The sequence below is a fragment of the Gambusia affinis genome, linkage group LG13 (genome assembly GCF_019740435.1).
Source record: "Gambusia affinis linkage group LG13, SWU_Gaff_1.0, whole genome shotgun sequence".
In the NCBI taxonomy this organism is placed as follows: domain Eukaryota; kingdom Metazoa; phylum Chordata; class Actinopteri; order Cyprinodontiformes; family Poeciliidae; genus Gambusia; species Gambusia affinis.
In genome coordinates this window covers 16,187,395-16,200,660 of record NC_057880.1, presented here as the reverse complement: position 1 = coordinate 16,200,660, position 13,266 = coordinate 16,187,395, and the positions used below count along the sequence as shown (strand labels likewise).

General features: G+C 36.8%; 1 protein-coding gene across 6 annotated transcripts in view; it reads left to right on the top strand.

Moving 5' to 3' along the window:
* The window catches only part of dst (dystonin), a 121,820-nt gene that overhangs the window by 41,470 nt on the left and 67,084 nt on the right, over positions 1-13,266 (top strand). For 5 of the 6 annotated variants that reach the window (XM_044136131.1, XM_044136134.1, XM_044136137.1 and 2 more), the window contains 8 exons: positions 507-584; positions 2,360-2,452; positions 9,159-9,325; positions 9,527-9,639; positions 11,035-11,141; positions 11,221-11,340; positions 11,848-11,943; positions 12,043-12,170. In XM_044136131.1, coding sequence (XP_043992066.1) covers positions 507-584; positions 2,360-2,452; positions 9,159-9,325; positions 9,527-9,639; positions 11,035-11,141; positions 11,221-11,340; positions 11,848-11,943; positions 12,043-12,170 — 902 coding nt within the window. Of the gene's footprint in view, positions 1-506; positions 585-2,359; positions 2,453-5,457; positions 6,298-9,158; positions 9,326-9,526; positions 9,640-11,034; positions 11,142-11,220; positions 11,341-11,847; positions 11,944-12,042; positions 12,171-13,266 lie in introns of those variants that run through there. The other variant, XM_044136133.1, reaches the window with a different exon arrangement.

Below are 13,266 nucleotides of genomic sequence, written 5' to 3'. Positions count from 1 at the left end.
TGCTGCTGCATCCTGGCTCGAATGCATTTTCCATTTCATTACCTCATCGTTCTGTGGCCCGTAGCCTTTCATGAGCATTTGCCACAGAAGATCATAATACAGCACTATATAATCATTGGTGGCACTGAGATCCAAATGGATGTTAATTTATTTCATTCATTCATTTTGGCTTTAAGAGTTGCTTTTCCTTTTGGTTTTGAGATTTGTTTTGTTTTGAACTAATCTATGTGGCTTGAGTAGATGGAAAATGTTCAGCACACTGGTGGTGCACATACACTTTATTCAGAGTATGCACACAATTTGAGTGGATTTGAAATGGCAACAATTGTTGTGGATTCTATGTCTGTCAGTTGTCTGTTCTTTTACTTTTTTTTAACCTCTTCAGATTGGGGGGTAAGATGCATGTTCTGTGTCATTTATTTTTTACCTAATCATTTTCCCACCTATTCCCTGATGTTAAGTATTTGAATAAGCATACAGCTGTTCTTTCCTATTTATCTCCACAGCCTCGGGAGAGAGGACGGATGCGCTTCCACAGACTCCAAAATGTACAAATAGCTCTGGATTATTTAAAGAGGCGACAGGTAAAGGACTTGGTCATGGTCATTTTAAGGTTTTTGTTTTATCTTGTTATTGAAAAAGGCCATAAAGAAAATATCTCTTTATAGCCTTCTCTACTTATGAATGATCAATAATTATTTATGATAGTAGCAAAGGGAATGCTATATCAAACATGTAAGAGAAGAATAGTTGCAATGCAGTAATATTACTTTAAGAGGAAAACTTAACTGCTGAGCTGACATTTTAAGCTACCTTTCATTTTGTAGCAACTGGCTTGATCAGAATGGTTAGCATAACTAATAGCATGATGTCATTCCCTTAAAGAATGTAAATACCAACTTTAACTTTGAGACTTCTAAAAGCTTGTCAGCATTTCCTCTTTCAGTACAGTTTTGACAGACAGAGGTTGAAACTTAAAGTTGAATTCACTGATTTGACAAAAATTTCCCACAGCAGGTCTGACTGGATCTTTATCATTTGAGTGTTCTTCCTTTAGTAATAGCAACCACACTAAAAAGTGTTGAGGTTAGATTGACCAGTTAGTGCTTAGGTATGGTGCATTTACTGACTGGAAAAGGACTGACCTTTGAGATTTTATTCAACTGATCAGTCAGCTGATTCCAGTCATCAGCTGACACGGATTTAGATTTAAATGATTAACATTCAACAGAGAAGGTACTTTTTGCCAGGAAATTAGACGGGCGTCTCTCAAAAGATAAGAAAACAATGTAAGAAGAGAGTAAACATTTTTGTATCTGTTTATTTATATTTGCTGATGAACACCAGGTCTTTGAGGTTGGAAGTCCTCCTTCCCATCACCCTCATTTTTAACTTCTCCCACAGATTTTTGAGCATATTCAAGTCACAACTCAGACTGGGGCTGTCCAAAAATGTTATTACATTGAGACAGAAGAAACATGTTGATAAAATTTACAAATAACTTTAAACCTAAAATAAAATGCTAAAATAAACAGCTGATGTGTGCAAATATATTACATTTTGGGATTGTTAGCCATTTACTCATGCGTAGACATTGACAACAAAGAGATGCACATTACTTGGTAACAACTGATGTGTTCATTTGTTTCATTTCTTTTGTAATTCCCTATGATACCTTAAATTAATTTTAGCTGCTCTAAACAGAAATAATACCATTGAATTTGTGCAGACTAAAATTTCCAGCAGAGAGAGTGTAAAGCTCTCTGGTTGCATCCCCTCCCCCTCGGCTGTACACAGGGTGTACAGATGAACACAGCCTCATTGAGCTGTAGCCAGATGTGACGTACAGCCACAAACAAAGGATTCATGGAAGACCACAGATGAGATAATGTGTTATTCCAGCTAAATTAGAAACAAAATGTATTTGTGCAGTGTTGTTACTGATAAAGTAATCTAGCTATTAAAACATCTTTAGATCTGCCTTTCCCAGTGTGGGGTGATTATAGCCATTCTAGTTAAACTCAGGAACTAATGATGGCTCCTCATAAACCCAGACAGAGTAGACTTTGCTCTACTTCAATTTGAAAGACAGCTCTAAAGACTCTTCACTTTCTGATTGTGGTATGTGCTAATGTCCTAGCAAGTGTATATAATCCCCCTAGGTAAAGTCATTATTACACAGAGTTCACCTGAAACGTTACCATTCAGAACCTTTAGACAAGGGTGCCACCTTGTGGTGGTTGTTACACATGACCAGGAAAAGTTAACAAAACAGAGTTGCAGTTATTTTGTGTGTGATTATTACAACTAATGAACATATAAAGATGTGTTTTACTGATTGTAGATCTTATATCTCTAGGTCAAACTTGTAAATATAAGGAATGATGACATCACTGATGGAAATCCAAAACTGACCTTGGGATTGATCTGGACCATTATTTTGCACTTTCAGGTTAGTGATGCAACTCATTCTGTAGTAATGCAGCTTCATTTCTGTCAATGGCTTTATTATCTCTTATCAATGAACTCATGGCCTCATTAATGAAAAAAGAAAACACTGCATTGGTGAACTATTGCACTTCTTGAAGTTCTTTTTAATGTTTCATCACATTTGAAGCCATTCATTTATTTCATTTGAATTTACGTAATAGTCCTTAAAAATGCATATAATTTTAAGTGAAAGTTGGTAAAAGTACTTCGTAAAGGTGCCTTTTTCTATAAACATCAGTTTGCAAGTCTTTATATTTAAGTTGGCACATTGACAAGGCCTTTCTCACAGATTAATATAGTTTGAGCTAAATTAAACTATGTGTGTTTACGGAAGATGATTATCCGCTACAGGAATTAAGAATTTTGCAACCTGCAACACATTTTACTTCAAGATTGCTGGCTTTCAGATTTTTATATACAGAGAATTTTAAAAATTATGATAATTTAATTATCATAATTATAAGATAGAACATAAGAACATAATTAAACACACATAGTTTAATTATGTTCTAAAGCTAAAATAACCTTTAGCTTTAGAACTGTACACTAATTTTTGTTGATCAAAACAAAAATTTGTGTTTTTGAATATGTTGGAGTCTGTAGTTGTAAAGAGATAAATAAAAAGGTACATTTACAAAGAGCTACTTTAGGAAGATCTCTAGTTCTAAATTACCTTTAAAAAAAAAAAAAAAAAAAGAAGTTCTTTAATTATACAAAACATCTCTACATTCAAATAGACTAAGCAAATGAAACGTCATATTCATTGTTTAATTTTGTTTTTTCTCAAATCTGCCTTTCATCTACAAAAAAAAACAACTCTGTTTTGTACTTATTTATACATGCAATCATTTGAGCCATTTTGTATTATTTTTGAGGAGCTCTAAATATTCTGTGCACTCTAAACTCTAAATTGACATATGGTGCTGTAGATCCTCAGTTTTCTCCTAAAAAATGTTCCCCCTGGGAACACTTAATTGCTCTAATGCTGTTACATAAATCATGTCACACGAACATCCAGGTGCCAAGTGAGGAATCTCTTCCTTTCATGTTTGCTTTAAGTTTCTCCCACAGACAGTACAGTTTTTAAAGCTTCATAATTTTGGATCAGGAACATAATTTCTTTAAATCAATATGTCACTTATACTTTGAGCCTGTGTTTATTTTCTAATCTTAAGGATAGTATTAGTGCACATCTAACTGCTCTGTAGCGCCTGAATAAACAGAGTGAAAGCAGCAGATTGAATTTTGCCTGGACTCAGACAAGCTGACAGGTAGCGTCCATGATGTTGCCAACACCTGCCACTGTCCGTCTCACGCAAGCCCGGAGCGTTTGGCGGTGCGGCACAGGACCTGTTTCTTCTTGCTCTGCGAGGACATCAGGGCACCTGATGGGTTCAAATGTTGAACTTTATTCAAGCTGCATACCTTTGTCTTTTATTAAAAAACTCAGCTAACAGAAAACTGACAGGTGTCAACAGAAGGAATTTTATAATAAATGCTTTATTCTTACTATGTCTGACAGAGGAATCCAAGATGTACCTCTTCACCTGAGGACAAGTTTTTTATTTTTTTTATTTGGAACGTTGTGTTCATGCTCATCTTGCTGCTTGAGGCTAATTTAAAAAACTTACATACGTTTTGTTTCTAATTTTCAATTTTCTACTTCATACCAAGTTAGCTTTTTTCACTTGTAAAGTTTGTTTTTTTTCAGTCTTGTCTGAGCAGGGATGTGGACAGTTCTGTAACAAAGGTGTACTCTAAGATACTGCATTTCTATGTGGCAATCATACTCTTTTGAGTCTGGCTGCTGCCACGGTACCACTGTAGCACTTCACTAACGTCAGGGGTTTTAAGCAATTGTGTGACTTCCTTGTTTATTTTTCCCTGATTGTGTCACTGCTTCTCTCTGCAATGTTTTTGGTTTCTCATTAAGTAGCTAGCATAAACGTAGGTTGATGAGTCACTGTTTCATTTTGCTGTTATTAAAACTGTCACTGACGAAGAATGCTGCAACTGGAACAACAAGTCTTTATAATTTACTGGTATCTGGAGAGACAAGCTAATAATACGATCTGCTTTTAGGCTACATCTTTAGAAGAAGGACTGTTATTTGGACTGTACTTAGTGTCCGGTGACTGTGACCTCTGGAGAAATTTCAATATTATGCTTCACACGAACATATAGTTATTTTTAGATTTACCCGGATGCTCATTAAACATGTTGCCAGACAGTTCTAGTAGCTCTAATAGTTTTATAAAATGAGTCATTTCCTGATCAGACTAATAGTGACTTTCAAAACTGTTAGTTGTAATATTTGCTTTGTCTATCGGAACTCACCCCCGATCCCTCTTCTGGCACAGCTATTGTAATTTGATTGATAAACAAAGTGAAGTGAAATGACGTTTTGTCCAGTTGGGATTTGCTTCAGCTTCTCATGCTCTTTTAGTACAATCCTGTTTTTCAATTATCCTTCCTGCTCTTCTGAGACTCTTTCTGGTTCATGAGGCCACAATTTCTATGCAAAAGCAAAATATGTTGCTTTTGCTTCACAGTATGTTGTCACTGTTTTAAAGAAATGTAGAAACAGCTGTTGTTTGTGGAATTATTCTCTTGGGGAAAAAAAAGCAGACTAGCCAGATTTAAACTGGTTTGTCTGCAAGTCTCTTTCATTCTCGGCCAGCTGAATGCCAGAAGCATGTGGGCCACGTTTGCGTGTGCATTTATGGTGTTTGCGCTGGATTAGCAAAGCTGGGAAAATGTTTCAAAGGTCAGTAAAGACTGCAGTGTAAGAGGGGAGAGCACGGAAGAGGCGCAGCATGAGAAAAGGTTTGACCGGTTCTCAGCAGGAAGTTTAAAGGACGAAGTCGACTCCTCTGAGTGCAGAGCTTCTTGTCTTGCTGCCGGACTGCAGCTGCTTTTGTATGTTCCTCTGCTCTAGTTATCTAATGGCTTTCCGTCAGTGGGATAATGCTACTATAGACTGAGAGATAGCTCACTGGATGTTTAAATCCCTCTGCTGTTTGGGGATCCGGCACTGTCGATGGAAAAGTATTCAAAGATCTGAGAGTAATGGGAAACATCTGTGGCTATGTTCGGGGACCTAAAGAAGAATGCTATGTTGACCCCAAGAAAGCTCCATTAAGTCCTGGATCTAAAGAGCTCAGAGGTCGTCGATATTTTCAGAGGAAAAAGAGGAAATCAGAAGATTTAAAGCCTAATGGACCAAGTAGGAGTTCCCCAAGTGAATTCATTGGAAACAGTACTGTCTGCAATAGTTCTGAGCTTCAAGACTCAGAAGACAACTCTAACCAAAACCAAACAGAGAATAATAAACTCTCCCAGGTGGAGAACGAACTAACCAGGCAAGGTAGTCTCAGTAAAGGTGTATATATTGGAGAGGTACCAGCTTTTGTCCTCAGAGGCGATGGTAATCCATCTCTTGACACAAGGATAGCATGTAGGTTGGAGAGTTTGTCTACAGACATTGAAAATAATAACAGCTGCAGGAATTCTGTTGAAGGAAAGCTCCATGGTGTTAGTGCAAACTCCAAGAATGTCTCGGCCAAAGATGGTCTGCTTGTAAAGAAGCTCCTGCAGCGCCAGCTGAGACGGGCTGTTAGCTTCGGAGCGGTGGAGCATATGTTACAAACTCTGAAGGGCAATGACATACCTGAGAGCGAGGAGATGTTTGCAAAGATCATATGTGGGTCTCAAGCACACAGGAGGAGAAGACATAGGACATACACCTGCCCTGGTTACATCGAGCCTGGTCCAGCTCCTGCCAAGTCTGTTTCCACCCAACACAAGGTAAAAGGAGAGTGTGCTATAAATAGTTACCATGGGGGTGATTCAGGGTAGGGTGAAAGACTGGTGCACCTGAACAGTGATTGTGTCAGTTTATAATAAGGTGGCACTACTGCTACATTAAAAATGTAGCTTCTTCATTGCCAAACATAATTTTAGATTTCTTGTAGATGGTCCAAATTGGCACACATTGGTGAGTTCAACGTATGTTTGTTTACTGTTGATTGGTCACTCATGGACTTATTTCCTGTGGAATTGAGATCTGAATACAATAAGAATGTACTTTTTTTAGCTACTCCTGAACTTTACCTGGACATATTTGGGAACTTGGTCATTCTAGAACAGTATTTCATGACTCTACCATAGATTCACATCCTGCATGTTCTTTGGCTCTCTCTGCCATTTTATTTCCTTCCAAACAGAGCAAAGTTGAAAAGTTGATAATAAAGAACTTGCACTTGGTATTATCTAAACTCGGCACTTTATCCCAATCTTTCTCTAAATACTTTAGTCATATTCTCTGACAGATTTAAGTTAAGCTTCTTTAAAGCTGCATGATATGAAAACATGTAATATTTGATAATTTTGAATTTGATAATGATACGATACGTCTACAGATTTGGTTGTCTTTATGTTTTGGCATCAGTGCAAACATACATAACATGATGCTTCTTATGGGCTTTATCACCTTATGAGGATTTTTTCCTTCTTTAACATTCTCATGCTGCATTGAATCGTAAGTGCCATCAAGCACAGTTAACACTAGTAACTATAGAAAAGTTACGCGTATTTGACACCCTGAATGCTGGGCACTTAAACAAGCCCTCCTTATATTATTAATAGGGTGTACAGTAATATATACATTATAGTATGATGTGTCATCAAAGGTGATGTTGGTTGCTGTGGTCCCAGTATTATCCTTTAACAGATCTTTGGTTTTGACTGGTGTGGCAACGTTGAAATGGACGAATAACTCTGTGGACAGGCGTGCTGTTTATAATTGTCACATGGGGATAAAGAAAAACTGTGTTGTTTGAAGGGGGGTCAAGTATTTATTGTTTAATTTGTGTATAATATATTATGATGTTTGTTTAATAATCTGTCTCTCAAATTTCAAGTGAAGCTACCATAAAAGTTAGATTGTTTGTTTTGCACAAATTAAGAAACATACTAAATCTTCAGTGCATGATATTGTTATTTCTCTCTTTTTAAATTTCCCTGCATAAAACATAAACTTAGCTGTTATTTGCTCATAGTGTATTTTGTATCTGCTTTGTGTTGCTTTTTTGTTGTAGCTTACTCATTATTATTATTATTATTATTATTATTATTATTATTATTATTATTATTATTATTATTATTATTATTATTATTATCATCATTATTATTATTATTATTATTATTATTATTATTATTATCTTTTCCATTATTGATTTGCTGGTGTTTTTGTCATTTATGTAATGTTTCCACATTTTTGGCTTCTCATGATATTTACAAATTTTGCCAAATTTGAGCAAGTACTATACACATTAAAGAGCTCAGAGGTTGTTTGTATTTTCTGAGGATGAAGAGGAAGTCAGAAGATTCAAAGCCTAATGGACTAACAGTCTGTCCAACTCTGTTGAACAAATACCTTATTTTTACAGCATCAATTCAGAATTTTTGTCATCTCAAGGCTCTTTACAAGATAAACAGATCCAATGTCTATATAGAAATACAGAAGAAATTTAGTCCAAACATACAGAGTCAATCAAATTTATATTCTAATTGTATATGTTATAATTCTGTTGTAGTTGTGATGAAGCCTGTCACCCAGTTAATTACTTGAAATAATTGAGTTTGTAGCATTTCTGCCTCCTCCTACATGAGCATTATGATAACAGTGGACAGTTGATTGCATCAAGTTTTTAAACTTCCAGCAATCTTTCATTCTGATCATGTGGGAATAATGGAAAGAAAAACTACCTTTTAACAGGAACTGGATTCTATAGGAATCCAGCTTTGTGTAAATGGTCATTCCCGTAACTGACTGAAGGTTTTAGAAGACAGAGTGGATGCACAAAAATATGGAAGCATTGTTCCTGAACCTCTCTCGATGTTAAGAAAAACATAATCAGGGTTAATGGCAGAAGCAGCTGCTTTAGTGGCTTTATCTAGCAGAGAAACACACCTATTTAGATAGGTATGAAAAGAACGAAAAGCAAAGTACATTTGACTTGGAGAGTAGTTCAGCAGAGTAAATCAGCTGATCTATTTCTGCAATTAAGTTATGGTTCTCTCTTCCAGGAAGTTGCAACAGCTGAATGCAGAAACACCAGAAAAACCAAAAAGAGACTCTATATCAAATTGCAGCAATAATTGCAGCTAATGCATGATTAAAAAGTAGTTGGAGAAAGTAGAGGAAAGTGTTGGTCAGTATTTTATTCAGAGGCTTAAACCTATAACATCCTAACTACAGAGATTGCTTAGGATAACCTCAACTACTCTAACAATAAACCTTGTCAAAACGAAGGATTTACACCTTGTCATAAAAGTAGATATTGGGTTTGTGCAGTATAACTATGGTATATGCTGCATAACTGGGTGGTGCCAACCTAATGATTCTCATAAGAGCAAGAATGTAGCACATCTGTGATGCTGGAACACTGGAATAATCTAGTTTTAGTGCCGACAATTCTGTTCAGGGCTGTAGCACTGCTGGGACATTGCAGTTGTTTTAGTTACGATGTTTATTTGAAATATATGTTGATGGAATAATAAAATCATTGTTTTAAGTGAACTCTATGACACCAACTCAATTCTTTAAGCTATAAACATCATGTTAGTGCATTGTGAAACACCTTTCTCCCTCTGCTCTGTGGTAGATCTCAGATATCCACGTCACAGGGGAGTCTGAGGACATGACAGCCAAGGAGAGACTACTGCTCTGGTCTAAACAAATAACAGATGGCTATGTAGGCGTACGATGTGACAACTTCACGACTTCCTGGAGGGATGGGAGGCTGTTTAATGCCATCATTCACAAATACAGGTACAGTTTCACAGAATGGTAATGTGTTTACTACTCTTTAGGACTATTTCATATAGGCTTACCCTTTATTCTTTTATGCTCCATATGTTTGTTTAACACTTATTCCCTATCTGGGTCTTCCAGCTTGACTCATCTCAACATACTTTAAAAAACTCACACATCGTTTCTTTTTTTTCTTTCATGTTTTTTTACTTACTTCAGACCAGATCTGGTTGACATGAGCCGGGTGTCGACACAGACCAACCGCTCCAATCTGGAGCAGGCGTTTACCGTGGCTGAACAGTTGGGGGTGGCCAAGCTGCTCGACCCTGAGGGTAAGACCTGTACAGTGTCCCCTGTGCACTGGATAATAGTGAAGACATGTGCACCTTTGAGTTATAAATTATCTCAGAACTGGGAGAAGCTCATTTTCATCTAACCTTTAGAGTGCAGTTGGTAACTATCATAAAAATGTGTTTTTAAAAATCACGCTCTACTGGCTCCTTCCAGTGATTCTACACTGATCTGCAGAAATGCACTGCTCCCAGTCAGAAACAACTAAACAGATCCAGGAGGAATGTCTTAGCACTGTCCATCATGCTCATTGAAGTGCTGCTCACATCCTTTCCCCGCAGAGTTCCATTCGTTGTTCAGGCTCAAAATTGCCGTTTTGTTGCAGCTGGAGATACAATCAGAGATACAACCACCAGGAAACAGGAAAGCTATTTATCTGCCATCATTGGTGGCCATGCTTTCTAGCTTGCATTTTCATGGCAGGGTCTGTTGTGGAGGAAGGCCTGTAGTGCATCAGAAAGAAAAGGAGAAACCTGACAACTTGCAGAGAAAGTTACCTACTGCAGCTTTAAGTGTACAAAACTATGTTTAACCCTCCTGTAGTCGTAGCACGAGGCTCAGGGAGAGCGCAGCTGATGTCATGGTTGGACAGTGGGCAACTGATGGGGATGTCCTGTCAGCTCGTCAGTTTCCAAAACCACACGCACACACACACACACACACACAAAAACTCATAAAAGTGCACGCAGGGTCCTTATTACACGGCTGGGACTGCACACAGGCTAAAAAATTCATGAAGGGGTTTAAAGAATGATTTAAGATGATTTGTTCTTGTTTTGCAGCCACAGCATCTTATAAGCATTGAGAAGACCATGGGCTAATCTCTATTCAAAAGTATTTATTAACTTTGCTTTATTATGCAAGTTCATGTTTACAGTCACATCAAAAGTCAGATGTTCGAAAGCTGAAGTTGGTCAAAACAGCTAATCTGAAGAAAAAAAGAATAGTGTTAGTAATACTGTCTGAACCTGATGGGAAGGCTCTGCTTGTATTCTAATAAAACTGTCCACAATTGTTTCAGGCATGATCATTGATTAGAAGAGTGGAGCAAAGTTTCTCCATAATGATATGAAAAACTGGTGGAGACATTACAGATGACAAATAGTTATTGGTTCCAAAAGTTATTAAATAATGTAATTGCAATGTTTCATATTCTGCTTTTGCATTTTAGCTGAGATTTACATTAAATAGATTACAGCACATTTATCAAAATGTTTTTGTTCATACAAACTTGTTTATACCAGTTTCTAAGAGCTTTTTATACCAATTTTATTTTATTTTTTTATTTCCCAGATTTACTTTAAAAAAAGGACATACTTGTTCTCAGCATGTTATATGTTCTTTCCTAACGTGTTGGTTTCAACTTTGCTCATCAGATGTTGATGTTCAGTCACCGGATGAGAAGTCTGTGATTACATACGTCTCAACTCTATATGACGCCTTCCCCAAAGTACCAGACGGTGTTGATGGAATAAGTCCTAATGTGAGTTCATGGCACTGACACACATGAAGGAAAGAACTGTTGACAGCTGCCTGGATGATGACTGTCTGTCTTTCAACAGGATGTTGATATCAAATGGGTGGAGTACCAGAACATGATCAAATACCTCAGCCAGTGGATAAAACATAATGTGGCTGTTATGTCAGATAGATCTTTCCCCAACAATCCTGTGGAACTCAAGGTTTGGTTCTCTATATTTTATGAATTTTAGGCACCACTAGGATTCCAACATTGCAGTTGGTAGCACTTACCTAGCAACAAATAGTAGTAGTAGTAGTAGTAGTACTAGTAGTAGTAATAGTAGTAGTAGTAGTAAACCTGACTGTAAGGTTTTGAAAGGATGGATAAATTTGTGTCTTTTACTGTACAAAAAACTGGTTAAATGGAAGTACATTGCATACAACAAGCTATCTGACTGGTCAAGGTTAATTGCCTGCTTCAAAAAGCATAATGTGATCCCTGTCTGCTGCTGTAGGTACAGTTGATGGATTTTGGAAAGAAGAAGCATCCATTAGCTGTAGGATATTGATATCTTGCAACAGTGAGAGTAATTCCTTGGGGATATGTGGACCTGGTTGTGAGGGTGGTAGCAAAGAGGAGTGGTTATTTTCAAAAATGATATAAGAGGGTCATTGTCCTGTGGAACAATTAAACAGATTAATTTTCACTTTCTGACTTCTTTTCTCAGGCACTTTATACGCAGTATCTACAGTTCAAAGAACATGAAATACCACTAAAAGAAAATGAGAAAACAAAAATCCAAAATCTCTACAAAATGCTAGAGGTATGGAAAACAGAAAACAACATTATTTTCTCTTTAACTTTCATTGCCATTCATTGTGTGTCACACCAATAACAAGCTTGGTTTTGCTGTGGGTCTCAGATGTGGATCGAGTTTGGACGTATTCAGTTACCCCCGAGCCATCATCCGAATGATGTGGAGAAGGAATGGGGTAAATTAATTGTTGCTATGCTGGAAAGAGAAAAGAGCCTGCGGCCAGAACTGGAAAGGTATGAGCAGAGAGTGAGAGCTTCAGCACTTGTTTTTTTCAATCTGACCCATCAAGATTTATTAAAAGTTTGGTCTTAAAAATGTGAATTACTCAAAAGACAAACACACCTGGTTCCAAATAGTATGTGGTTATTTACCTGGTCCCAAATTGTCAAAATTTGACTATAAGACTATATTATGGGGCATTAAACTCATAAAATGTTTTTCTAATGTGCTGCTTTATGATTTGAAGCACACTACACACGTTAGCGTATTGCTCTGTAAGGTTGTTTTCACAGGCAGAGTGCACCCATATCATATTTCAAGCCTCTTAATGTCTTTTCTGAAATTAGATACTGAGGGCACTGCTGGACTCCTGTGTGCAATTTGCAGAAATCCCCTTATTCTAATATTTTTGCACAGTCAGCAGGTCTGTAAAAACACAAGACTTAACGCACAGATGCACATCAGTGAGCACAATTCATAGATGTTATTGTTCAACATGTAATGGAGTGATCTGCAAAATGTCTTGCAAACATACATAATACATTTTATACTCATTGAATATACGGTTAAGACATTTTATTTAATTTTTCTCATTTCATAACATAATGCCTGGAATGAAATAAAATGTAGAGTTTGAAGTCAGAATGATGAGAGTGAGACTGAAAAAATGTTTTAATAACAAAAGTGAAGAACATTTTTTTAATGTTGCAATAAGAATGTGAAAAAACCTGTGAAATATCTGCCCACAAATGTAGAGCCTTGCAAAAGTATTCATTCCACTTGATTTTCAGCTAGTCAGCCTCAAGTGGTTTCATGACCTGCAACTATGCTGTGTTGTAAGTTCTGACTTTTGAGACAACAATAGTATGAAAGGTCAACCTTTAGTTTAACTTTATTCTCACAATCTTATCTGTACTGTTTAGACTTTTTTGAAAGCCTGCTTTTATTCTCGACACGTTTTAGCTCGTTGTCAAAATTTAAAAGAGAAAAAAATTCTGTCACCTTGTGCAGCTGTTCCTTTATTTTTTTTGTCATGTGGAAAGAAACAGCTGTCAACAAGTTATCTAAAAACAACAGTTTTAAAACTGTTATTAGCTAACTCAATTACAT